The sequence below is a fragment of the Macaca thibetana genome, chromosome 14, assembly GCF_024542745.1.
Source record: "Macaca thibetana thibetana isolate TM-01 chromosome 14, ASM2454274v1, whole genome shotgun sequence".
Classification (NCBI taxonomy): Eukaryota; Metazoa; Chordata; class Mammalia; order Primates; family Cercopithecidae; genus Macaca; species Macaca thibetana.
Window position 1 is genome coordinate 10,224,852 of NC_065591.1, and position 26,107 is coordinate 10,250,958.

General features: G+C 56.7%; 4 protein-coding genes across 6 annotated transcripts in view; 1 reads left to right on the plus strand and 3 right to left on the minus strand.

Moving 5' to 3' along the window:
- The window catches only part of NUDT22 (nudix hydrolase 22), a 113,460-nt gene extending 94,229 nt beyond the window's left edge, over positions 1-19,231 (minus strand). The window contains exon 1 of the mRNA XM_050757265.1: positions 19,222-19,231. The gene's annotated coding sequence lies outside the window, so the exon portion shown is untranslated. The remainder of the gene's footprint in view (positions 1-19,221) is intronic.
- Positions 1-26,107, minus strand: part of STIP1 (stress induced phosphoprotein 1) — a 293,300-nt gene that overhangs the window by 67,950 nt on the left and 199,243 nt on the right. The window lies entirely within an intron of this gene.
- Positions 1-26,107, plus strand: part of MACROD1 (mono-ADP ribosylhydrolase 1) — a 170,944-nt gene that overhangs the window by 28,396 nt on the left and 116,441 nt on the right. The window lies entirely within an intron of this gene.
- Positions 21,141-26,107, minus strand: part of FLRT1 (fibronectin leucine rich transmembrane protein 1) — an 83,142-nt gene continuing 78,175 nt past the window's right edge. For both annotated transcript variants that reach the window (XM_050757168.1, XM_050757169.1), the window contains exon 3: positions 21,141-24,115. In XM_050757168.1, the coding sequence (XP_050613125.1) occupies positions 22,042-24,066 (2,025 nt within the window). In that variant the 5' untranslated portion in view covers positions 24,067-24,115 and the 3' untranslated portion in view covers positions 21,141-22,041. The remainder of the gene's footprint in view (positions 24,116-26,107) is intronic.

Consider the following 26,107-nt stretch of genomic DNA (forward strand, 5'->3'; position numbering starts at 1 on the left):
GGGCGGTCTGTGCCTGCTCTGCCTTCCATTGGGAAAGATGTGTGTTCACATGGAAACGGCCTGTGCAGTGGGGCCCCCGTGAGGCGGGCTAGGACAGGGGATGTCCCCAGGGAAGCTGGGTGACTGAATGGCCCTGTCAGGGCCTGGATGCCATCTGCTGAGGCCTAAGCTGCCAGAGAAGGCCCCTGAAGGCCTCCCCTGCAGCCGCCACCCTCCTCAGGTCTTCATGTGTTTCAGATGCTCGCCTTTTGAACTCCACTGCGGTGGTGCCATTATGGCCCCCAGCTCTCTGCCACTGGGGTCGGTGGTGAGGTCCAGGCTGGGGTGGAGGGCACTGGCATGCTTGGTTGGCAGCTTTGGAGGTCCCAGAGGCCAGGGCAGTGGCTGTTTACCAGACAGACCCGGGTAAGATCTGGTTCCACCACTATGTCAGGCAGGCTCCTGCCTCTTTAGGCCTTGGGGTTTCCCCGTCTGTCCCTTATGGGGGCATTAATAGGAAGAAAATTCATTACTGCCTGGAAGGCCCAGCACACTGGAGGGGCTCATAAATGGTAGTGATTCTTACTAGCAGTGAGGGATCTCACTTCGCCACCCACAGGGCCCCGAGCCCCTTGAGGGCAGGGGCAGCTCCATGGACTCTGGGTCTCCATCCCTGGACAGGGCTCTTCTGCAGTGGGGGCAGCCCAAGCATGCCTGCCCTTGGAAGGACATATAGGAATTCATGATGGCTCACGGCTAAGGAGCCTTACGGGGAAGCAGGCTGCCCCGGTAGGCACGGCTACTCGGGGATCTCCTGCTCTGTGCACTCCTGGCAGGGGCGGAGACGTGGCTGTTTATATCTGCGCCAGGTGTCAGGAGATGGAAGCCAGGGAGGACAGAAGGACGCGGGAGCATGGAGAGCATGTGGGCTGCAGACCTGGGGGAGGATGGGCACCAGGATGGAGCTTGTCCTGACAGTGGTGCGGGAGGCAGTGAGCAGAGGCGGGGCTGAGAGGTCACTGGCGGCTTCCTCTTCTAAGGCATGACTGGCATTCCCTTCGGTTCATTAAAACCCATCAGTGGGACTGGCATGGTGGGTCATGCCTGTAATCCCAGCACTTTGGGAGGCCAAGGCGAGTGGATTACCTGAGGTCAGGAGTTCAAGACCAGCCCGGCCAACATAGTGAAACCTCGTCTCTACAAAAATACAAGAATTAGCCAGGCATGATGGTGGGTGCCTGTAATCCCAGCTACTCGGGAGGCTGAGGCAGGAGAATTGCTTGAACCTGGGAGGCAGAGGTTGTAGTGAGTTGAGATGGCGCCACCACACTCCAGCCTGGGCGATAGAGCAACACTCTGTCTTAAAAAAAAAATCCCCATCAGTGGCACCCACCTCCCAGCGGCAACAAGTGGCCCTTGAATGCCCATTCCCCACTCTCCTCCCCGTCGCCGCCTCCTCCCCCTCTTTGGACATTGTAATTGCAGTAAAAACCGGAGGCGAGCAGCGTCGCAGGTGGAGAGAGAGGCCCAGCTGTCAGCCATTCCTCTGCCAGCAGGACCCGCGGCTATTTTATTATTGCCGCCTGGCTGTATTTCAGGTACGGATTAAACATCATCAAACGCCACGTCCCTTTTGAAAAGCAAGAGCTACCTTGCTGAGGATGTTGAGGAGAAACAGGAACATTAAAATCTACGAAGCAAATGGCCCAGAATTGACATTTGTGACGAGAGCTCTGCAGCTTCAATTGTCAAAGGAGCTAAATCCCCTCTGGCAGTTGGCGGGGAGCTTTCCCCATGAGGGTCACAGGAAGGTGGGGTACGTTTGCCCGGGAGGAGACCAGGCAGCACCAGGGAGGGGATTCTGTGGGTCAGCTGCCTGCCTCTCAGGGCCTCCCTGGCCTTGGCCTCTACCGAGCCTCCTCTTCTTCCTAACGAGGAGGCAGGAGCCTTCTGGTGCCCATGGGACAGGGCTGGGATCAAGTCCTGCTGTGGCCACTTGCTAGCTCTTATGACCTTGGCCAGAATATACCTCTCACCTGAATCTCAGTTTCCTCATCTGTAAAACCAGGAGAGCGATGTCCCCTCTGAAGGCGGAGGATGGTGCATGCAAACACTTGACAAGTCATTGGAATTCAGTAAATGGTGACTACTGTCACCCAGGAAATGGGCGTGTGAGCTGGCATTAATTTTTACAAAAAACATTTACTTATTTCCACTGAAAAATAGGAACAGTAAAATTGAGAACCATTAAAACAGGAATAAAAAGAACCAAGCCACAGCAGGGGATGCTGAGCTGGGTATCTCCTAAGAACTGTGCTCCTGGTCCCACCTGGAACTCTGTGGCCTGGATGCCCTCAGCACATGCTTTCCAGGTCACCAGCCTCTTGCCTGGTTACTGGTCACAGCCTGCTGTCTGCCCTGGCACCTGCCACTCGATGCTGGTATGTGGCCTTCCGAGGAACTATGGCTCAAATCTGCCCTTGTAGTTTATACTCTTGATGGCTACTTGGGGGTATCTTGGCTCCTGGTATCCTTTCCTGACCCGGCCCAGATGACACTTCAAAACTAGGCTGAGTAAATCTGTTGCAACTGAATATGAAATGCAGCTTTGAGCTTCCCAGCAGCCACTGCAAAGTTTGTAACAAGATTTTAGGATCCTTAACTCCAAGCTTGGAAGTCAATTTAAATTTCGGCTGAATGCCTCCTTTTCTTTCTCCTCTTGGCCTTTTTTCTTCATTTTTCCTCTCTAGTATCCTCACCAACTGTTCTTTATCTCCCCCAAGGATGGTTTATCCCTTGCTCCAGAGCCCGTCCCAAAGTGCTCGCCCCTTACATGGCTGTGCCTCAGCTCGGGAGACCCCCCCGCCGCTGCCCTCCTATTTGCTGCTATTGACTCCCCTGTGTCGTGCTCACGGCGGCTGGCCTCTGGGCCTCTTGTCTTGCCCAGGCCCACTGGGTCTGCTGTTGCTGTTTCTCTCAGATGAGCCTGTGACTAATAAGGGTTGCCCCCGGGGGGCTGGCAAAATCTTTCCCTCCTTAATATCGGAGTTTAAAAATGTGTCACCATCGATTTGAAGGAAAGCCTTGTTCCTGCTGAGAAAAGCGGCCTGGAGATTCGTCTCGCCTTAGGAATCACAAAGGCGGCTGCATAAATTCAGCACCACAGAGAGCTCTCCATGCAAATGCTGAGATGCCCACTCTAGCCCCGCACCAGCCCTCCCCACTGCTCCTGGGGGCTGGCACCCCCATTTCCTCATGCCCCCGTCCCTGCAGAGACTTGGGGATGCCCCTGTGTGGGGAGGGGCTCCCTGGTTGGAAGATCCCCATCTCCCAATTCTCTCCACTTCTTTTCAGAGACTGAGCCCGTGGCTAATTCCACGTCACAATGTTTTCTAATCCCAGAGGAGAAGGAGGATGAATGACTTCCAGGCCTGGGGCTTCTGGAAGCCATCCGGGTCTCTTACAGGTCGGGTGGGGGGGTCCCCCTGACCCTCCTTGGTGGGTCTACCCTGAAGGCAGGAATGTTACCCCTGCAGGCCTTGTCTCCTGGCCTTTTTGCATCCTTGCCTGGAAAGGACTGTTGGGGTCCTTTGGTGCATCCCCCTGCTTCCAGGCAGGCCCCTCCCCTCTGGACGTTGCCCTCATACTGGACCCAGCTTTGCAGCTGCCAATGCATCCCACTGTCATCCAGCAACTCTCTCAGCCCAGAATAACCATCACAGTCATGGCCTGGGAGGTGGCTGTGGGTCCCACTTCTCAGGTTGGGAAGCTGTGCTATAGAGACCGTAAGTGACTTGTCTGGGATCCAGGAAACTTGAATGAATGAGGAGGTGTGGGCACACGGTGACCACTCTAGGTGTTGTTCTGGTTAGTGAACTTGGTGACAGCCCAGGATGGGGTGTCTGGAGGGTTTGAGGGAGGGCTGAGCTTTCTGGTCCCTGATGGATCCCCTCCCACTCTGCCATCGAGGTCATGGTGGCCATCTCTGTGGCAGTATCCTTTGTGTTCCCCAGAGGGCTCACCTGAGCGTGGTGGGGAGCAGGACGGTGGGTTTGACTACCTAGGACATCCACCGGGCTGCCCGCAGCATGGGCCGTCCCCTGCGCTGGCTGCAGCAGGGGTGACTTGGACCAGCTGGGAAGCTGTTCCAGGGGTCCTTGCAGGGAGCTTAGTGGGGGAACGGGAGAGAGGGCAGGCACGGGGTGCCAATGAGGCTTCCCTGGTTCTTGGGGAACCACACAGCCGTGGGCAGGGCATCAGGGAAGAGGGTGAGCAGGCAGTTTGCAGTCTCTCTGGCTGCCGTGGGCCCTCGGAACATGTGCTGAGTGGCCATTTACCACCTGGCGCAGGAAAGGCTATGGGCTGGCCCTGCGCTGCTCCCCTCCAGCTGCAGATGGGGGCCCCTAGAGGACTCCTGGCAGCCGATACTCCGGGAAAGGAGGGGCTTTATTTCTCCTCCTCCCTAAATGTTATTGCCTTTATAGGCTTTGGAAATCAGTTTTATGGCCTGCGCGTTTGTCCGCTGAAATGTGGGATGCTCTGGAGGGAAAATAAAATGCTGGGATGGTTCTGGCCCTGAAAGGTCAGGTGGCCAAGGGCAAGCGGCAAGGGCTCAGGTGTCTCCCACAGGCCAGGGTTGCTCTTTAGGGACCGTCGTAGCTGGAAAGGGGGACAGGGAAGGTGTGTGCCAGGACCGGGAGGGGGCCTGGAATTCTAGTGGGAGGGCCGGCCTGAAGCTTCAGGACCTGTCCCCTTTGTCATATGGTCCCCGCCAGACTGACCTGGGATGGCGAGAGTCATTCTGTTCTCCGCGATGCCCGGGTATGCCAGCTGGCTCCCCTCAGGTGCCATCTGGGGCACCTTGCCAGCCACTGGCAGTGTAGACTTCTCAGTGTAAGTGAAAAATAAGCCCTCTGGGTTTTGCCAGTCAGGATGCAGGCCTGGCAGGGGCTCTCACCTGCAGGAGATGCCTCATCTTTCGGCAGAGTTGGCTGATCGAGAGCCGGGCAGGGGGCAGAGATTCAGCAGGAGCACCCAGCAACCCACACAAATCTTCCTGCCTTCCCTGGGACCGAGGACCCTGGAGGGAGACTCTGAGGGCCCTGCCCTAGGAGAAGGCTGCTTCTCTACTCCTCTCTTAATACGCGAAGAGCTCCTACAAATCAATAAGAAAAATGGGCAAAAGATGTGGACAGGCAATTCCCGGTAGGAGAAAAACAAATGGGCAGTAAACAAGTGAAAAGATGCAGAACTTCGCTAGTAATCAAGAAAAAGCTAATTGAAATAAGAGACATCATTCTTCACCCACCAGAGAGGCGGGTGCTGCAAGTATTGGTATGCACAGGTGTGGCGCAGCCAGGGGAGGCTGGCGCTTCCTCAGGTGCTGTCCCCCACCCCTGCATCTCACACCAAACCGGCACTTAGTAGGTGCCTGGAAATACTTGCTTCATGCCAGATAAACAGGGCTCATCTCGGCTCACAGCAAGTCTCAGCTGGGCTGCTGCCGCCACTGCGTTTGTATCTTTTGCTTTCCCTCCTCCCTGTGGGTTCAGCTTCCAGTCTCACCTCTACCCCCCAGCTCCCTTGCCCTTGGGGTCCCCATGCTTCCTTGGCAGAGGCTGGGGTCTCTCTGGGCTTGGCCTCTCACTGGGGGAATGCTGCTTCCTGCTTCAGGGTTTCAACTCTCTCTGCAACCTCACGGCTGGTGCCAGGGGTGCACTGCAAAGCTCAGGGCAGGGTGGAGTGGCTGTGATGGACATGGGGACCTCCAGAGCTGGGCGGCCCTGGCTGTTATTTTGGTTTCTTTGGAATCCCCTGGCGTCCTCCACTGTAGGAAGCTCTAGTAGTGACCTCAGCCTTCTTGCCCTGATGGCCACCTCCATCATCCGGCCCCAGAACTTCTGCCTTTTCTCATTCATTCATTCCCTCTACTAACCTATCCATTCTAGCCGGGCTGGGTGACTTTGGGCTTTATAGCTGCATGTTGTGTCTCTGCTCCTGGCCTTTGCCTGGGCACTTACCTCTGCCAGGAGCACCCTCTCTTCCATTTCCTTGGCTGACTGACCATCCTCCAGGTCCCAGCTGAGAAACCCTACCCTCGAGGAACTTCCCCAGACCTGGGTTTGCCATCGCTCCCATGTGCTCCGTAACACATTCATTCATTCATTTCATTAATTCCTGCAGCAGGTGCTGGGGCTGCAAGGGGGAGCAAGGGAGATGTAGCCCAGGCAGCTGGGGTGCCCTAGGGTCCTGCAAGTCACCTGTCATGACCAGATCCCAGGGGAAAACCTGTCTGAGAGTCAGGGACGGGACAGGAGCCCTGCGGCAGCCCACTCTGGGAGTGGCTCAGCTTGCTGCACTGGGAAGGGAGGCTGGGGTGGGTGGTAGGGCCATGCCCATGGGGTCCAGGTCCAGATGTCTTTCTCTGCCTGCTCCACCTGTGTCCAGTGCTTTTGGAGCACAGGGGAGCTGCCTTTCAGGAGGAGATCAAGGGAGAGAACGCGAGCCATACTTCATACGGCCGCAGCCCCGGGCATCTGGCTCAGCCTCCTGCCCTCTCAGTTTGCATGTGCCTCCCTGTGCAAGGCAGCTAGCGGGAGAGCTCCAGCCTGGGATCCCCAGCAGTCTCCTCTCTCAGCTCCCTCTGTCCCTGTCCCCCATCTTTTGAGGCATAGCCTGGCCTATTCTGTGCCCCCGGCTTCCTGCCAGTCTTCTTTCCAGTTCCCCAAGCCAAGGTAGATGCAACCTTCCTTTCTGCATTCAAAGGGAACAAAGTGATTAAGACCCAGTCCCTGCTCATTGTGTAGCGGCGCAGCAGGGGCATAGCGTGGGGGCTCCGTGCATCTGTGCAGGAATCCAAGGTGCTGGGGGCTGCTCAGGGACGGCTTCCTGCGGGAGGTCTTCCTGGGGAGGTCTAGTTCCCCCCAGGGCGCTCTGGCTGGGGCTTATGGGTGTGCATTTCCCTCCAGCTCACTGACCCTCAGCCTGGTCTCTTCATGAGGCCTCATGGGGCCAGGACTCAGGGCATTGGGGAGAACCTGGACAGACCTAGTTCCAGAGCTAACTCCGTCACCATGGCCTTGGGCAAGCTGCTTAGATCTGGGCCTTGGTTTGCTGATTTTAAAATGGGAGTAAACCAGCCTGCCGTGCCTCCCTGCCGTGAAGATGAAGCTCGGTGACAGATGCCTGGCGCCTGGCACCACTGGCCCCCACTGCCTTGCCTCTCGCAGATGGGCGCCCCTTCAGGAAATCCCCCCTAATTATGAAGTTACAGATCTGGATAGTCACATGGGGAAGAGCCACATTCATTAGGAGACCCGGGCACACAGCCTGGACTGTGCCAAGCATCTCTCCGTGCCAGCTTCCTGGGGATCGTGGGCTCAATAGAGCACATCCCTGCATCTTCCTGGTGGCAGGTTCCATCTGCCAGGCCCTGAGGAGCCGCTGACTGGGGAGGGCCTGCTCGGGACCCGCCCATCCCTGGCGTCTGCCCCGAAACCCTTCACCCTGGGTTTGTAATCTCTGCTTTAAAGAGGACGCCGATCCCTTTCCCCTCCCCCCGCCCCACCCCTAACGACCAGGGCCCTGATCCAGGAGAAAGCTAATTAAAGAATTTCTGCTCTTGGCTCAGCCTGGACATAGAAGATTCCCCTTGGTCTTCCTGGAGTATCTGAAAACAGGTGGAGAAAGGGGGCGTCAGATAAGCCCCGGGAGCCTCCATAATAGGCTTAATCCCCCCAAAGCCAGCAGGTATCAAACAGCTCTCCTCCCAGCACCACTGAGAAAGGGCTCGAGAGCTCAGAGGATGCGGGGCTGTTCCCAACCCCATGGGTCCCAGACTGCAGGTTACCTTGTCCCCAGCTCCCCATGAATGGGAGACTGTGTTCCCCATGAGTTTAGATGGAGTATCAGCTGTTTCTGCATAGTTCTCCAGAGCGGGGGAAGGTGCAGAGACCTGGCCCCAGCAGCTCCAGCGTGGGGAGGCCCCACTTCCAGGGCTGCCAGCAGTCACTGTGATGACTGACAGGTAGCAGGTGCTCAGTCAATGCGCCCCTTCCTCCTGCTCACTTCCCTCCTGTTCCCCCTGCCCCCCTCGTCTTTCTTTCAAGGGCCTGTTTGCCTCTAGGAGATTTTCATCAACCAACCACAAATATTTACTCAACACGGCAGGCAGCACGTGAGCTCCACGGGGCAGGGGGCTCTCGGTCCCATTTGCTGCATGTTCCCCATCTGAATAGGGCCTGGCATGCAGTAGGTGCTCAATAAAGGCTTGGTTGGCAGTCACATCCTGAGACAGGGTAGTCTCTGCTCCCAGAGAACTTACACTCCTGCTGCCTTCAGAAAACATCCTGAGGGGCTGGGCGCGGTGGCTCACTCCTGTAATCCCAGCACTTTGGGAGGCTTAGGCGGGCGGATCATTGAGGTTGGGAGTTCAAAACCAGCCTGGCCAACATGGAGAAACCCTATCTCTAGTAAAAATACAAAAATTAGCTGGTTGTGGTGGCACACGCCTGTATACCCAGCTACTTGGGAGGCTGAGGCAAGAGAATCGCTTGAACCTGGGAGGCGGAAGCTGCCGAGATCACCTCACTGTACACCAGCCTGGGCGACAGAGCGAGACTCCATCAAAAAAAAAAAAGAAAACGAAGCCGGGCACGGTGGCTCACGCCTGTAATCCCAGCACTTTGGGAGGCCAAGGTGGGCAGATCACAAGGTCAGGAGATCAAGACCATCCTGGCTAATATAGTGAAACCCCGTCTCTACTAAAAATACAAAAAATTAGCCGGGCGTGGTGACGGGCGCCTGTACTCCCAGCTACTTGGGAGGCTGAGGCAGGAGAATGGCGTGAACCCGGGAGGCGGAGCTTGCAGTGAGCCGAGGTCGCGCCATTGCACTCCAGTCTGGGCGACAGAGCAAGACTCCGTCTTAAAAAAAAAAAGAAAAGAAAAGGTCCCGAGGGTCTTTGAGGGATCACAGAGTCCCCACACGTGGGTGGGGTGAGGGTCTTAAAGTCTGCCCTCCCCGTCACTCTGAGCTATGGCCAAGCTGGGTGTGACACTGGAGAGAGTCAGGGTGTCCTCACTCGCTTCAGGCAGCTGGCCCCCATTTCCCTCTGCAGTGCCTGGGGCGGGGGTGACAGGCAGCATTTAGACCCGCGGCTCCCTGCGCAGGGACCTCCCGGGGCACTCGCCTGCATCACAAGAATAAAAATGATAAAAACCTGCCACTGAATTCTGGGTGGCAGTAAATTACTTAACACCTGAAACAGGTTGAAATGTGGCCACCGTGGTTTTAATAAGCCCATCTCCGATGCAGTGCTTCCTCGAGGGGCCGGCCGGGTCTCTTCTCGAGGCATAATTTCATCTCGTCCCAGGCTTGGCAGCATTGCAAATAAGATTTCACTTCCCCTGTAAATCTCCGACGGGGGGAGTGCAGGATTTCATTTGTGCTGTCAGTTAGCACTCCAGAGAGCCTGTTTACTTTGCCGCAGGAGGAGAAGGTCCTCCGGAGGTGCTGGACAGGGTGGCAGGTGGGGAGGCGGGGAGGTAGCAGCATGAGTGGGGGCCCTGGAAGCACGCTTTATTTGGGGTGCCTGAAAGTGGATGAGCCAATGTCAGAACCACGGAGGCAGAATTTCAGGGCCGGCTGGGAGCCCTCCCATGCGTCCGGGACCCTCCTAGGCTGGGTGATAAGACTCAGCCGCAGAACTTGGGTGTGGGGGTGTGGCCTGGGGTGTTAGACCCCTCCCGGGTTTGGACGCCTCTTATCCAGGATGCTCGGTGAGGCCAGAGACTCCTCCTGGGAAGTAGGGGCAGGAGAAGGGAAGCTTCCAGAACCCAGTGGTAGCCAGGTAAGGGCAGTTTCCAGGTACAGGAAAGCAGCCATGGAGGGGTAAGGTATCACCCACTCTTTCTCCCGTTTGAGCAGAACTTTTAGTCCTGAGTCTGACAAAACAGATGAAGTCAGATACACAAAGCTGGAGCCCCGGGACTTGAGGTGCCGCAGGGCAGCCATTCGGGGGTATTACCCACACGTGCCCCTAATCTCAGGGATAATGTAAGTCCTGAGAGATTTGTGGGGAAAGAAAGGGCCCAAAGTGGCTTGGCTGGAGGGTGGCATGGTGGGGGCTGTAGCAGTGGTGGGGGGCAGGTTTCTCGGGGGACCACCCCATCTCCTGGCATCCAGCTGAAGACGTGGTATCAGGGCTCTTTGGGGCCAGCAGGTCCCCTGCAGGGCCTTTGAGGCACTGGCCAGCCCTGCTTGCTCTCCTGTAGGGACGGGAGGCTCACTGCCCCTCCGACCACCCAGTCCTCTTCAGAACAGGTTATGTTTGGAGGGTTTTCCTTCCATTCCTGAAACACAGGTCCTGGCAATTCCCTCCTGTGCGGCCCAAACCCGGCTGGGCCTCCAACTCCCCTGGGGGACATATTAAAACCTGAGATGTCCCCCACACCCACCCCCCGTCCTGAAGCCTCAGGCTGCAGCCAGCCTGTCATCCTCTTCAGCAGGCTGTGGACCTGGGAGAGCTGGGGGTGGTTTGGGGAACAGGCCCCACCCTGTACGGATGCCTCTCTGTGCTGGACCTGGGGGCACTTTGCTGCCTGGCTCCGAAGGTCCTGCCAAGAACCTGGGCCTCCCTGCAAGAAGTGCCAACCAGCTCAGCACCTGGTTCCATCCCTGGGGGCCAGGAATGCGGGAGAAACCCCCCAGGAAGCTGTGCTGGGGGTCGGGGAGGCCTGCACTCCCCAGACAAACTGTAGGCAACACGGCCTCCCATGCCCTCTCACAGAGGCTCCGTCACAGCCGTGGGGTCGGTGCGGATGGTTTCTGAGCTGGGCACTCCCAGTGGCTTTACCTGTGTCGGCCCCCCTCACCCTCCCAACAGCAGTCGGAGATGGAGTTGTTATCATGTACACACGGACGTGGAAACTGAGGCACAGAGAGGATGAGTAGCACAGATGGAAACTGGTGGAGCCCACGGGTCTAACCCAGTACCCAGGGACTCCAAGGCCCCGCCCCAGGAGGGCAATGGTGTTAATCCAGTGGTTCCCAAAGGCCTGTGACCGGGAACCCTTTCTGGGCAACACCTCTGTTAGCTCCAGGGACTGAGGAACACAGTATGAGAACACAGCCCTTCTTCCCTGGCTTCAAGGGCTCCGCAGGAGTCCCCAGATTTGTGGCGCTGCCACACATGGGGAGGGTGAGGTAAAGCCGGGAGCAGGACTTCCTGGGGGAAGGGTGGGTTCCCTGGGGTTGGCAAGGGCTGTGGTGCTTGGAGAGTCATCCTCCTTGTACTCACATGGATCCAGGAGCAATTGGCCGATTGATTTACTGTTTATTGACTCACTCTTCATTCCTGTTTACGGGGCCTCCTGGTGCCAGAGCAGTGCCCTCTGGGGATCTGGAGGTGTGGAGGGTAAGACCTGCCAGTCTGGGCCCACCCGAGCGAGGCGCTGGAAGGGGTCACCTGTGCAGGTGAGAAAGGACAGCAGAGGCACGGGGCCAGGGCGGGACAGCCAAGGAAACCAGCGCAGCATAGACCTGGAGTCTGAGCCACACTGGGCCTGGGCGGCGTCAGGTGTGGTGGGCAGAGGGTGAAGCTGCACTGGGGCTGGAGTCTGAGCGGGGCAACGGGGAGATGGGGGGACACAGGGCCTTCCTGAGTGGGGCGCAGAAGCGGACCTGCCCTCCTGTGTGCCTCAGGCAGGCGGTGTGCCAGGCCTTCCCCGTTGCCTCCTAGTCCTCCTCATCCATGGAAGCGTCCTCTGTGGAAACCTGGTTCCCCACAGAGCCTCCCCAGCCCCACCCAGGCTAGGCCCCCACTCAGCCACGGAAATTCCTCCCCACTCCTCCATGAGGCAGGAATATACCAGCCCCAGCGCATAGTAGGCCCTCAGTCCATATCTCCTGGCTGGCTGACTGACTGTGTTCCAGAAAGAGCCCTCGGCAGCCCCAGAGAATGGGTCTCAGGTGAGGGAGTGGGCACCTTTCTTGGGCACCCACTGTGCGCTGGGTCTGAGGGGGAAGTTGGAAGAACAGCCTGGGTCCTTTCCCGGGTGGTCACACTGTGTGTGCCACACTTCAGAGTGGTCTCTTTTGGGCTGCTCCTGTCCCGGCAGGATAGGAGGTGAGGATGGAGGAGGAAGGTGGCGCACAGAGCACCTGTGGGGCCCGCGTAACCCCACCCAGGGCCACCCGCCACCAAGAATTAACTTTGCTTCTTTGGAATATAAGGAAAAACCCGTTAACTGTATCCAGACATGAAATCAGATCTCAGGCAGAAGTAATGAGTTCTTGTTTTATGTTAAATTTAGCAGAAACTGCTATTGTTCTCATGGAAATTTTGTTCCTTCCTGTCCCCCTCCCTTTGGGGTGTGAGAGAGGCAGATGAGGCTCCAGAGCTGAGTGTAATGGGCACATCTAGGGGATGGGGGCGTTTGGGGTGGTGGCATAAGTTCATGTCCCCAAACACCCGGACAGTCCCACTTTTAGCCGGGAGCCACTTGGTTGCTGGAGCCTCTTCCAGGATAACCCACAGCTCCTGCTGACACATACTTCTCCATGTAGAGACCCTCTCAGAGTCTGCGTTCAGCTCTGGGTCCCCTCATGGTGACTCAGGTGTCAGTAGACCTCTGGGGCCTGTGGGTGGGGACAGAGGGCCCTTCTTCCTGCAGCGGAATCATTTTGGTTGGGACAGTGCCAGAGCGAACAGTCTCTATCCTGCCCAGCCACCGCCTCTGAGCCAGGGCACCCCAAGAACGGAGCTGACCCTCGGGGGCAAGGCCCGGGGAGGGGTGTGGGCCGCTGAGACCGCATGTGCCCCGGACACCTGGCCCCTGGCCCGTTGGGGTGCCAAGCCGAGAGTCAGCAGCAGAGATGACTGTAAAAGTTAAATCTTTCTATTTATTTCAAGAAAGAACAAGGCAAGTGGACTTGGACATTTTCTATGAAAACAGACAAACAGAAAATATGACCAAGTAGTTAATCACATTCATCTCAACATTGAAGTTTCAAGGCACCTACAAGAAGGAGGCCAAAGGGCGGTTCGCAGTGCACTTTGGTTTGTGTTGTTGTCCTGGTGGTGGGTGTTTGGGCCAGGTCAGCCATCCAGTCGCATGGCAGTGGGCAGTAGCTGGGGTGGTCAGGCCCGTCACTCAGGCCCCTGAGACCGCTTCCAAGAAAAAGAAAGGAGACAGTGCTATACCCGGGCGACTGACTCTGCAGGTGAGGAAGGCTGGGGGGCTTGGGAAGTGGGGGTACTGGCTCAGGAGCCCCTTGGACATCAGACCGGATCTTGGTCACAGGCTTGGGAGAGATCAGGCCTGCTCCCCAGACCCAGGCTTCCTGCCTTCTGTAGAGCAGAAGAAGGACCCACTCCATTTGCTAGGGGCTGGCCAAGGACCCCTCCCTGGTCCCCTCCTCCTCTTCAGACCACCGGGAAGGGGACGACGCTGTGTGCCACTCCAGAATGCTTTACGACGCTACATGAGATACAAATAACCTGTTAACATCTGGAAAGGGAATTACTGTTGGTGGCTCTTAAGACATTCCTCTGCCGTGTTTATAGGGGGTGCGGGCTCTTTTAGACAACTTTCATCTTTGGCCTCCCTGTTCACACTTGCCTCCTGGCTCCAGCCAGCAGAATCCCACAAGTGCCCCTCTCTCTGGCTAGCCTATTTCGACGCCACGTACCCACTCCACCCTCCGTCATCTCTCTCCCCACTTCTCTCCCCCTTGGATGACAAGCCAGGAACACTGCGCTGTGTGGCTTCCTCCCCATGGTGCTCAGCCTCTCCTTATGAGCAGGAAGGCACCAGGCAGGTTCCTCGGAAGCCCCTGGCCGCTTGCGGTGGGTGCCCGGGCGGGCTGCTGGCGGTATGGAGGTGTGTTGTGTTGGGGACAAACAGTCTTAGGCTAGTTTCGGGGTTTTGCGGGGGTGTCTTCTCACCTACGTACTCAGAACTTGTGAAAATGGGACTAGCCCGAGGAGGGGTGGGCTCAGTACATTGCAAGCCTGCGTTCCATACAGGGAAGGGGAGAGAGGCCTGGGGCCGCCTGGCTCCAGGGAGATGAGCCGGTGGCGGCCCCACATCCGCCATGGCTTTGATTGTCGGTTTGTGGTGCGTTTGTTTTTTCCCATCTACAGAGGAAGCCTGAGGAGTTCCTCCAGGTGGGTGGCTCCTGGTGCAGGGATTCTGCGGGGGCGGCAGGCAAGGCAGCAGGTGTTGCCTGGGATCTGGATTTCTTGCAGCGCCTCTGTGGGGCCCTCCCCCAGGTCTCTCCCCCTTGTCATCCACTCGAGGCAAGTCTTGAAGAAGGGAAACTGAGTCACCCACGCAGGTGGGGGCAGCCACCGGATCTCTCAGAGTGGCTACATTTCTCCATCTGGCTCACAGCTGGCAACGTGTGGATCCGAGGCGGGGTGGAGAGAGGTGCTTCCGAGAGGTAAAGCTGCTGAGATGAGCCCTTCTCTGTGCCAGCTGCTGGCGGGGCAGGTGCAGGACGAGAGAAGCCCATTTGTTGCCAACACTCATGCCTGGGACATCCTCACTGAGTGGGCAGATGGCAAGTGGGGAGGAAGTGAGAGGAGGAGGCGGCCTCATTCCATTGGTGGCGGAGAAAGGATTGAGTACCCCTGTGTGCCAGGCACTGTGCTGGGCCCCAGTGACCCTGGGAAGGGCAAGGTGCTGACTCTGACCATTTACCTTGATGAGATTTAGGGCTGGTGGCAGCAAAGACCTTCCTTCGAGGACTGTCTGGTCTTAGGCTTTGGGCTTTCAGGTGTGGGGAGGCGGGGGGCCAGGGCACTGTGCCCACTCAGATGGCCACAAGTGTTTTGGGGGCTGGCTTTGTTAGGATGTGGGGGCAGTCATCCCACCCACAGGGTGCCCTGTGCCCTCAGTGCCCCCACATTCTCTCCTGGCACAGGCCGGGCATTTCAGTGACAAGGGGTGGGAGGGGACAGTGACAATGATCTCAAAGAGCCAGGCCCTGGCCAGGGTCTCTAGCAGGTACCAGAAGCAGGAGCTGTCCCAGGCAGGGGTCTCCAGGGGAGACGTGGAGAAAAGATGAGGCTTTGGCCCTGCGCGGTGGCTCACACCTGTAATCCTAGCACTTTGGGAGGCTGAGGCGGGCGGATCACCTGAGGCTGGGAGTTCGAGACCAGTCTGACTAACATGGAGAAACCCTGTCTCTACTAAAAATACAAAATTAGCCGGGGTGGTGGCATGTGCCTGTAATCCCAGCTACTCAGGAGGCTGAGGCAGGAGAATCGCTTGAACCCGGGAGGCAGGTGTTGTGGTGAGCCGAGAGTGCACCACTGCACTCCAGCCTGGGCAACAAGAGCAAAACTCCCATCTAAAAAAAAAAAAAAAAAAAAAAAGACTAGGCTTTGCTCTGTGGCTTTGGGGGTCTCCAGGCACACCTGCACATCTATTTATGGTGAGAAAGGGGGCCTGACCCCCTCTTTTGGAATTTCCAAAACCAGGGAGAACCCACAGATTAAAAATGCCGAGGGAGGGGGAAGAGCAAAGAAAGGGGATGGAGAGCAAAAAGAATCTGTGAGTTTTTAAAAAGAAGCAAATATGGGTATTTCAGGCACCTACTTAGAACATTTCAAAAGAAACGGTAAATGCTTAAAACCACAGAGTGAAAAGTGCCCCAGGCGCCGTCCACCGGCGGTGATGGATGGATGGATACAGTGGCAGCAGCAGCATAGAGTGTGTTGGACTGCACGGGAGGCAGTCCTGGCTTAAGAGACAGGCCCAGGATGCAGTCCGGGCTTTGGAGCCGCAGGGCCCGGGAGGTGCTCTCCGTCAGCCCCTCCGGCGAGCCACAGGTGCTGAGTTTAGACTCTGGAAAGTGGGTGGCGCACATCTGTACTTTCTTGGTGCCTCTTGGACACTGAGTATAGGTATTTTGCAGCCTCTCTGCTGGCACAAGCGGCTTCTTGGTGGGGCTGGATGGTCTGGCTACAGGACTGCCCTGACTTGGGGTTTTCAGGGGATTCCAGTGACTTTGAGCAACACAGTGAGCATCTCTTGATATCTGCTCCCTTTCAGTGTCCTGGGGGATGAGAAAGCAAGGGTGGGAACCAGGATCTTCTAGTCAAAGCACCAGACCTTGGGAGGAAAGTATCTGCCAGGTCCCCATCTAGCGCTTGAATGCTCCCAGTGATGGAGAGCTCACTGCCTGCTTCCTTTGCTGGGCTAGAGTTTCTCTTCCCTGACCTTCAGTTTTCCCTTTGCCCACTCCCCTTTTACTGGCCACAAGGAGTGGACTGGAGACAGACCCACCCAGAAAGGAAAGTAGAAACAGAAAGGAAGTAGAAAAGCCCATGACTCTAGAGTCTACTCTCTAAGGACTGGATGGGCCACTTGTCGCAGAGGCCTGAGCCCCTTTCCCTAGGGCAGTGCTGGAGCCTCAAGCCTGAGTACTCTGACCCATTCGGTGTTGGTCTTCAGAGACCCTGGCTCCCCAGAGAGCCAAGCCAGGGCAGGTGCCCCCTACCTCGCACCCACCTCCCCCCCCCCGGCCCCCGCCACCCATCGAGGCCCAGGAAGTCCCTGCTGTGCAGATAGCCACTTGGGGCAGGTTCATAAACCACGAAAAGTCCCCCTTTCCCTTCACCTCCAAGGAGTTTAACCTCTCCTAATCAATTTAGCAGACTCCCTTGGTTGTAAACGGTAACGATTTGCATTTTTGAGCCTTTTTATCCCTCCTTAAGAAAAAAACATGCCTCCTCTCTGCACTCAGGAAGGCCGATGCACGGCTGCGAATCGCTTGTGAGTGCTCGCCCTGGCGCCCACCCAGGGGCAGGCAGCAGCCGCTGTCACCTGCGCCTATCGAGTATGAGGAGGCACGCGGATGCTCGCCACTGATCCTGGCTGTGTCCTGGCCCTGAAAGCAGGGTCTGGCCCTTGGGGGCACAGGTCCCTGCGCCCGGCCCCTCCTGCCAGCACCGCCCCTGCTCTCCCCGTTGCCCTCCCCGCCCCTTTACTCTCTGCCACATCCAATTCTCCTTGTTGTATTTTTCATAAGTGCGAGGCTCAGAAGCCCCTGCCTCCTCCCTGGCACGTTCAGCAGGAAGCAGGTTTCTGAAGTGGGCTGGCTTTGGGACTTGAGCTGCCATTTTCAAGGGGGAGGGTCTGCTCTTTCTCCTCCTCTCCTGGCTCCTTGGCTCCAGGGCTGGAGGTGAAGGAGGGAGGCACAGGTTTGGAGGCAGACTTGGGTCCCGGCCTGTCCTCTGCTCAGGCCCTGACCAGCCCCTCCCACCCTTCAGGGATCCCTCACCTGACTTGGGCCAGCTAGGACCTTTCAGCGCCAGCACTGGGGAGGGGCCCCCACTCGGCCTCTGGAGCACCAGTTTCCTGAGTGACGTTGGACCCCGCCCTAGCACACCCCCACTTTACTGAAAGGGAAACAGAGGCCGTATTCTCACCGAACCGTCTTTCCCTGCACCTCTTGGAAAATATCTCCCTGACCGCCTCCTCGGCTCTCTGCCTGGCTTTGTTCGGACAGGGCTGGGCTGGGCTCAGAGGGAGGGTTTCCTGGACCCCCAGGGGAAGGAGGAGACCCCGTGCCTGCATAGAGGGAGGGAGAAGAGGCACAAGGCAGGTGTGGGCTTTGGGCTTTGGGAGTGTCAGCTTGGGCCCCTCCCAGCTGCTGCCGTCTTCCCAGGTGCTATCCCCTCCCCTGCCAGAGTCACCCAGAGCCAGGAAGGTGCAATGCCCCAGCTCTTGGCTCCAGACCTGCATCCCGGCCCTGGGTCAGGGAGACCCCTGGCTGCCTCATGTACCATGTTAGCATGGAGGTGGTCTAGCAAGCCCCAGCCTATTTAAAGAAGATGGAGGCTGTGGCGGGAGGCCGTGGGGAGGGGGAAGGAGAAAAGGGAAGAAAAGCAGCTTTTGATGCATATCATGTCTGTGGAATTGAGTATGACTAATTAATAGATTTTATTTTTAGTAATCTCTTAAGCATTCCATACGTTGGGCCCCACGCCTGAGCTGAGCTTACAAGAGGCCTCATTCGCAAAATGCAAATGATTCCCGGCCTGCTGGTGCCTTCTCTCTCTCCTTCCTTGCCTTTTCTTTCCTTTCCTTTCCTTTTTTTTTTTTCTTTTAAGGGGAAATTTAAAGGAAAATTGCCATGTAATAGAAAAGACATTCCAATCACTACATCTAATTACCACGAAGGGTAAACCACTTAACCAAAGAAGTGTCGTGGGCTTTTTTTTATCTTTAACTTTAAACCTGCCTTAAATGCCACAAAACGTACTCATCAGTGCTGAGGCCACTGAGGTTGTTCTGGTTACTTAGAGGCTGTGAGGGTCAGCCCGGCCGAGGACGTTCCCTTGGAAATGTCGGCTGTGCACGGGAGCCCGGGAGAATTTAGACAGGCCCGGGGGAAGGCAGGGTGTCCTGAAACATCTCCTATCTTGTGGTGTGAGACCAGCTGGGAAGAGCTGGGCCAAGAGGGGATGGGGTTTCAGAACGGACCTAGCTTCTGGCCCCCTCCCTGGCTGAGGGGGCTGTGATACAGCAGATATATGGGGGCTTGCTCTGGGAAAGCCCAGAAAGGACCCTGGGAAGGTGTCAGGATTGCTGAGGGGCAGAAAAGATGAGAAAGTCAGCTCTAGAGCTGGGTCCCAGGGCCCTGACTGGGTGGAGCTTCCACCTTCATCCGCACTTAGAGCTCCGGGGGCGGGTGATCCCTGCAATGAGGCAGGCAGGGTCTGGTAAGAGGGGTCGAGCCCCGCACTTGCCCAGTTAGTGCAAGAACCAGGAGCCAGGAGACTCGTGTGGTCCTGGGGCCCAAGGAGCTCCTCTGGGGCAGCTGCCAGGGATCCTGCCTGCCTGGGCCCACTCTGTGCAATGCAGGGGAGGAAGGCTCATCACCTAGGCCTTGTCTGGGAGGGCGTGGCTGGGCACAGGCTGGCTCCCAGCTCTGCCTGCTCTCTAGCACTAAGTCCCCCGCACTCCTGCCCCAGCCAAGCGGGACCTTCCCAGGCAGCTGTCAGTCCAGGCCACCTACTGTCCCCAGATGCCTTCCTAAACACTAAGGGCATGACCTGACCTGTCTAGGGTAAGGAGAGGAGACAAGGGGACCTAGGTGAGGTGGGGACAGTGTGCTGGCAGCACCGTGTTGCAGATGGGTGGCACTTGGGGGAAGGCAGTGATCAGAGTGGTGCCCTTCAGGGAGGGGGGGCTCCTTTTAGAATCAGCAGAGACCTGGGACTTCTGTCCCCCATGCCAACATGGCACACCTCGGGCACTCTCTCCTCCCAGACAACCCAGGTGGGCCCTTCTGCTCGTCTCAGGGCGGGGGGGGGCCGTGGTCCACAGGGAGGGCCTCCTTTTTTTTTTTTTTTTTTGAGACGGAGTCTGGCTCTGTCGCCCAGGCTGGAGTACAGTGGCCGGATCTCAGCTCACTGCAAGCTCCGCCTCCCGGGTTTTTTACGCCATTCTCCTGCCTCAGCCTCCCGAGTAGCTGGGACTACAGGTGCCCGCCACGTCGCCCGGCTAGTTTTTTGTATTTTTTTTAGTAGAGACAGGGTTTCAACATGTTTGCCAGGATGGTCTCGATCTCCTGACCTCGTGATCCGCCCATCTCGGCCTCCCAAAGTGCTGGGATTACAGGCTTGAGCCACCGCGCCCGGCCTTTTTTTTTTTTTTTTTGAGATGGAGTCTCACTCTTTGCCCAGGCTAGAATGCAGTGGCACAATCTCGGCTCACTGCAGCCTCTGCCTCCCTGGTTCAAGTGATTCTTCTGCCTCAGCCTCCCGAGTAGCTGGGTAACAGGCGCCCGCCACCACGCCCGGCTAATTTTTGCATTTTTAGAGAGACGGGCTTTCACCATGTTGGCCAGGCTGGTCTCAAACTCCTGACATCAGAAGATTGCCTTGGCCTCCCAAAGTGCTGGGATTACAGGCGTGAGCCACCACGCCCGGCCTGGGGCTTTTACACAGACCTGACATTAAGGCCTGGGGAAATTTCTCTCTTGACCTTATTGTGTGAGAAAATGATTCAGGCAGGAAAAGGAAAAACACGTCTAGTTTCGAGTGAAAGGTGCCCACGCTGCTTGGCTGTTCCCCAGGGCTGAGGAGTGGACCTGTTCTGTGGGCTAGCTCCCCCGGGGCCGTGCTGGGAACCTGCGCCCGTCCTTCCACTTTCCACGTGGCTGTTGTGTCCGCTCCTTTCAGCCTCATCTCCTCACTGAAGGCGCTGGTCGGGCCTTTTAACGTAACCCCTGCCCCGCTGCTGCTTCTGCCTTTGCTTTCGCACGGCGGCGGAGGCTGTTTGAAAAGAGCACCACCAGGCGCTCCTAGCCCTCTCATCCTCCTGCCCTCGGACCAGCATCTCCTCTTTGACGTTCCTTTTCCTCGGCGCAGAACAAGCAGCACAGTGACAGATGGTGACCCGGGCTCCCCGAGTACTGGGACGCAGGCTCCACTCTTCCCCCCTCTCCGATTCGCTGTCATTATTTCATCATCGTTTTAATCTCATGGCTCACCACACTGCACTGTCAGTTGATAAATGAATGATAGCGACATGGATTCCAGAGAGAGGAAATAAAATCTTAACTCTTCTGAGGGCCCCAGCCAGGGCCCTTTTGGAGGCTGGCATTTTTAGAAAGAGATCTGGCCTCTCCCTCTCAAGAAACAGAGTCCCAGGGGTGGGCCCAGCTGAGTTTTCTACGTTCAGGGAGGGACTGCCGTCACCCAGGGCTTTTTTGAGAATTTTTTTGTCTCTTTCTGGGCTTTGTTTGAGCAGCCATGGAAACCAATAGGTCTAATCAGCTGATATTAAAAAAAAAAAAAAAAAAAAAATCCCTGCGCTAATTACCCGTCCTAGGAGGGAACATTCAGCACATGGTAAATGCTCCAAAAGTAGCTGTTAAGGTGATTGCACGTGGTGGGGGAGGGAGATGAGGACACTGGAATCAAATAAAGCTTTTATCTAGATCAGAAAGGAGAGCAGCCCAGCGCTGGCCAAGCTGAGCTAGGGTGGAACTAGAAGCCCCTGCTGCGACGCCTCCCTAAGCCACCCGTCTGAGACATACACGCCTCAGCCTTTAGGAACAGCAGTAGCCCCCAGAGACCAAGTCTCTTCCCCCACCTCACTCCCATCCCCAACACACCGTCTACTTACTCAATGATCTCTAGGAGAAAGCAACACTTTCGCAATTCTATTGTCTCAGGAAATGGTAAGAACTGACCCAAGGAGAACGGTAAGGACCGTGCATGTGGCTCTGTCTACCCATCTGTACTTAGAGACACTGCGACAGGGATAGACAGGCAGACAGATGCACCTCCAGGTGGCGGGGAAAGCTACGGCTTCCGCCGGGGCTTCTACAGGAGAGCGTGGTGCATGGAACTGAAGAGGGCTTCAGCCTAGGGAAAAACAAGTTTGTTTGTTTTTTAATCAACTACATGATTGTTCAAAGAATGCAGTGAAAGACGCCATGTTTCTGCAAATCTGCAAGGGAAATGGTATGGAATGAGCCAGGGGAGAGATTTCAGGTCCGTATCTCCAGGGCAAAAGATCTTTTCTTCCCTCTCTCCTTTGTGAGGAGCCTGAAAACCTTCCATCGCGTTGCCAGCGAGTGGCCAGCAGCGGGAGAGCTGCGTGGGAGCTTTGAGAGCCGGCTGCTTCTCCCTGGCGGTTCCTTTGTGACGGCCCTGAACAGAGCATGAGGTGTCCACAGATGTTGTACAGGTAGTATCCTTCCAGTTCAGGGAAAAAAAAAAAACAACAAAAAACCCAACCCAGCCCTTCCTGTGATATTATTTTTAGTCCTTCCCTCCCCAACTGGTATAACTCAGTATAAATTATGTCTTCAACAATGTCGAATTCCCCCTCCTGCCTTCTATTCTTTAAAAAAAAATTGTCACGGTTGTGTTCTACAAAATCGTCAGCCCTCCCCAAACTTTGCTTTCTGCGGGGGAAAGTCATCCGTGGAATTTCTCTTTCTTGCTCTCTCGGGTTGCAGCAGGCTGGGCAAAGCCACGTGGCCACGCCAGGGCAGCTGGGGCTGGGGCGAGGCAGCCCAGGTGGGCGGGCATCATGTGTAGGAGTAGTCTATGTCGGGGATGCCGCCGTCCCGGTAGCCCCGCGTGGTGCCGTAGCCAATGGTGTGCGTGGCCTTGCAGAGGCTGCTGCCGTTGGAGGGGAAGATGGTGTGGACCACGTACTCCTCTTTGGCGCGGTACGGGTTGATGGGCAGCATCTGCAGGCCGGGCCCACGGATTTCCAGGATGGAGTTGTCCTTCTTGGTCCCCGACTCCATATAGTCATCCTTTTTCCTGCTGCCCCGGTTGTAGGCCCTCTCCCGGGTCAGCAGTTCGCCCGCTTGGTGCACGTACCAGCAGACGGCCCCCAGGACCAGGAAGAGGAAGACCAGAGCCACGGCCCCACCGATGATGCCCGCCAGGGGCAGGCCCGCCATGGGGCCGGCATTCTGCTCCTGGTTGAGCGTGGTGGTAGGGCCGTAGCTGTCGGCCGTCTCTGCCTTGGCACACACGGGTGTCTCGTCAGCTACATAGGCATTACTGGTCTCCATGGTGACCATGCAGATGATGTAGGTGGACTTGGGCTCCAGGGCCGTCAGCAGGTACTCTGTCTTGTCCCCCTGCACCAAGGTCTCTGTGATGGAGCCCACGGCCGGGCTGTGGCCCAGGCGCAGCCAGCTGAGCCGGAAGGAGGAGGCGGGGAGCGTGGCCTTCCATGTGATGCGGATAGAATCTGCTGTCAGGGCCTTCACGTGGATGGCCAGGGTCTTGGCACCATCGCCCGTCGCCATAGGGTAGTCAATGTTGGAGTCGGGGATGCGTAGCCCCGGCCTTTTGGCCTTGAGGGTAAACAGGGAACCCTGGGGCGTGGTGGCGGAGGCGTGGTTGCTGGCCGTGGTCTTGGCAGCCGCGTTGGCCACGCCACCCTGTGACCCCGTCTCAAAACACTCGTCCATCTCGCTAGTGATGTCCTTGATGGCCATGCCTCGGACCTTCTCAGGGCCCTGGCACATGAGGCCCCGCACATTGACCACGGCCGCCCGTGCCTTCACCCAGTCCCGCAGCCACATGAGGTTGCAGCCACAGAACCAGGGGTTGTTCCTGAGCAGCAGCTGGGCCAGGTTCCCCAGGTCGTCGAACAGGCCACGGGGCAGCGTGGTCAGGTTGTTGTTGGACAGGTCTAGCCGCTCCAGCTCACGCATCTTGGCCAGCGTGTTGTAGGGGATGTGGCTGATGGCGTTGTCCTGCAGGTAGAGCTTCTGCAGGTGGGCGCTGGGCAGGTTGAGGGGTGGTGCGGCCAGCGAGTTGCGCACCAGCGAGAGCTCTGTGAGGTTCTGTAGGCGGCTGAAGGTATCGTCCGCGATGCGCTGGTTGGCCAGCAGGTTACCGTCCAGCACCAGGCGCCGCAGGCTGTTGAGGCCCTTGAAGGCATGCAGCGGGATGGTGGAGATGCGGTTGTCGTCCAGTCGCAGCTCCTCCAGCGTGTGTGGCAGCCCCGAGGGGATGCTACTCAGGTGGTTCCGGCTCAGGAAGAGCAGCTTGAGCTGTTTGCTGTCGGCGAAGGCGTCCTCCTCAATGCTGACGGTGGACACAGAGTTGTCATCCAGGTGCAGCTTCTCCAGCAGCGGGATGCGGGCCAGCGAGTCCCTGGCGATGGTGCGCACGTTGTTGTCCTGCAGGTGCAGCTCCCGGAGGGAGCGGGGCAGGTTGATGGGGAACTCGTCCAGGTCATTCTCGTACAGGTAGATGACCTGCACGTTGACCTTGGTCTTGAGGTCCTGGGGGATGCCGGCGTTGTTGATCTGGTTGTTCTGCAGGTAGAGGGTGGTGGCGTCATCAGGGATGTCTGCGGGGATGGAGGTGAGTCCCCGGTCGTTGCAGTAGATGAAGCCGTTGTCACAGCGGCACACCGAGGGGCAGGTGGTGCTGTCGATGACCTCCGTCAGGAAGGCGATGAGCCCGTAGCAGAGGAACAGCCAGTCCCGCAGGTCCATGGTGGACGTGGTCATCACGACAGTGGCCGTGACAGTGGCAGTGGTTGTGGTGGTGGTGGTGGCGGTGGGGTGTGCCACCACCATGGTGGATGGCTGGGGGTGTCCGGCCCCACCTGGCCTGGAGCCTGAATACCTGCAAGGAGCACAGGGCGGGGTCAGTGAGAGGGAGGAGGCGACAGTGACCCCAGGAATGAATCGTGCACCCCTCCCGCCTGCCAGCCTGTACAAGGGGTGGCCGAAGTCACCCAGGAGCGAATCGTGCACCCCTCCTGCCTGCCAGCCTGCACCAAGGGGTGGCCGAAGTCAGGTCCTGCAGGGTGCGGTCAAGCTGGAGGAGCGGCCTTTGTGCCAGGTTTATGCCACAGGTGATTGCTCCCGCCAAGGTCGGATTCTAACAACATCTGGCTAACGTTAAATCGTATCGGGAGCCAAGAGGTTGCCCATTAATGAGACGCACGCTGCCACAGCCCTCCTGAAATGTGATCCGGAGCCTCGGGGAGGTTAATTTAGTGAGAGCCATGCGGCAGGTTTGGTTTCTTCTCTCAAGACTTCACACAAAGCCAGTCTTTATGGCCAATGCTAAAGGTACCAGTCAATATGGATGGGATGGATTTAGGGCGTGTTTTATGGATTCACAGCCGCTGTTTCCCTGGCACCGCACGAGGAGCAGGCATTGCTATCTGGCTCGGACCCAGGGTTCAAAAGGAAAGCTTGTTTCTGGAAGGCCCAGGAGCTCAAAAGGGGGGCGTCGCCAGAACCTGCGAGAACGAAGCTGTCAGTGCCATCACTGGCGAGGAGTGCAGAGCAGGGAGCTTCATTGTCTGGTGTTAAAACAACATGTCCTGTTGTCACTCGTACATTCTACAGACAGAAGAATGAGGTGTCAACAGAATCACTTTCTCATGTATTTACAGAAATCTCTTTTCATCAGATGTGCCTCCCTGGCCCTGGGTTTCGAGTTGTGTGGGAAATTGTCCCACACCTTGCCCCTTTCTCAAATCATAAACAGACCGTTTTTTTTTTTTTTTTTTTTTTTTTTCCTGGAATAGCTGAAAGTTTAAAGGAATGAGACAAATAAAAGGAGGGAGGCATTTGTACTCTGAGGGAATTGGCTGCAAGGTGTAATTTCAGTTTTCACAAATGGAAAAATTGCAGCATAGATTTTTCTTATATTATTTTACTGTTCATAGTGGTAAAAAAATCAATTAAAGAGAAATTATCTTTCAGTCTCAGTGAGGAAGGTGTCTTCATGCAGCCAGCAAAAGTCTGCTGTAAAACGCTGGGTTCACGGAGGCTTTTCAATGATGGGACAAGATGGTCTCTCAGAGCCTGAAGCCCCAGCCTGGGAGGGCAGCCCTGGTGTACACAGCAGAGCCGGCACCTGCCCACTGAGCCAGCAAGGACCTTACTTCCATGCCGCAGGGACTGAACACCTGTTTCTCAACCAGGCAAAACTTTCTGTCTTCTCTGTCCTTCTCTATTCCTGGCTGCTTTTTCTTTCCATCACGCAAGTTACTCTTGCAGGACCCAGCTCAAATGTTACCTCCTCTATTAGGTTTTCCTGGGGCCCCAGATAAAGCTTCCCTCTGTTCTGCCCATCCATCTGTCCACCCACCCATCCACCTACCATCCATTCATCCATCTGTCCATCATTCATCCATCCACCCACCTAACCATCCATCCATCCATGCATCCATGCATCCACCTGTCATCCATCCATCCATCCATCCATTCTGGCATGCACCTGTCCATCCATCCCTCCATGCATCTACCTGTCCATCCATCCATCCATGCATCCACCTGTCCATCTATCCATCCATGCACCCACCTGTCCGTCCGTCCGTCCATCCATCCATCCATCCATCCATCCATCCATCCATCCATCCATCCATCCATCCATCATGCATCCAACAGAGCTTTATTGAGAATCTACTATATTCCAGGCCCTGTTGTAGCCACTTGGGATTCCTTTCTGATGGGATGGATGGTAGCTCAAACTATAATAAAGACTTTGCTGAGAACTTTCCTAATATTTAAGTCATTTAACCCTCCCAGCAAACATGAGGTCAGTGCCCTTAATCCCACTGAGCAGATGAGAAAACTGAAGCTCAGAGATGTTAACTTA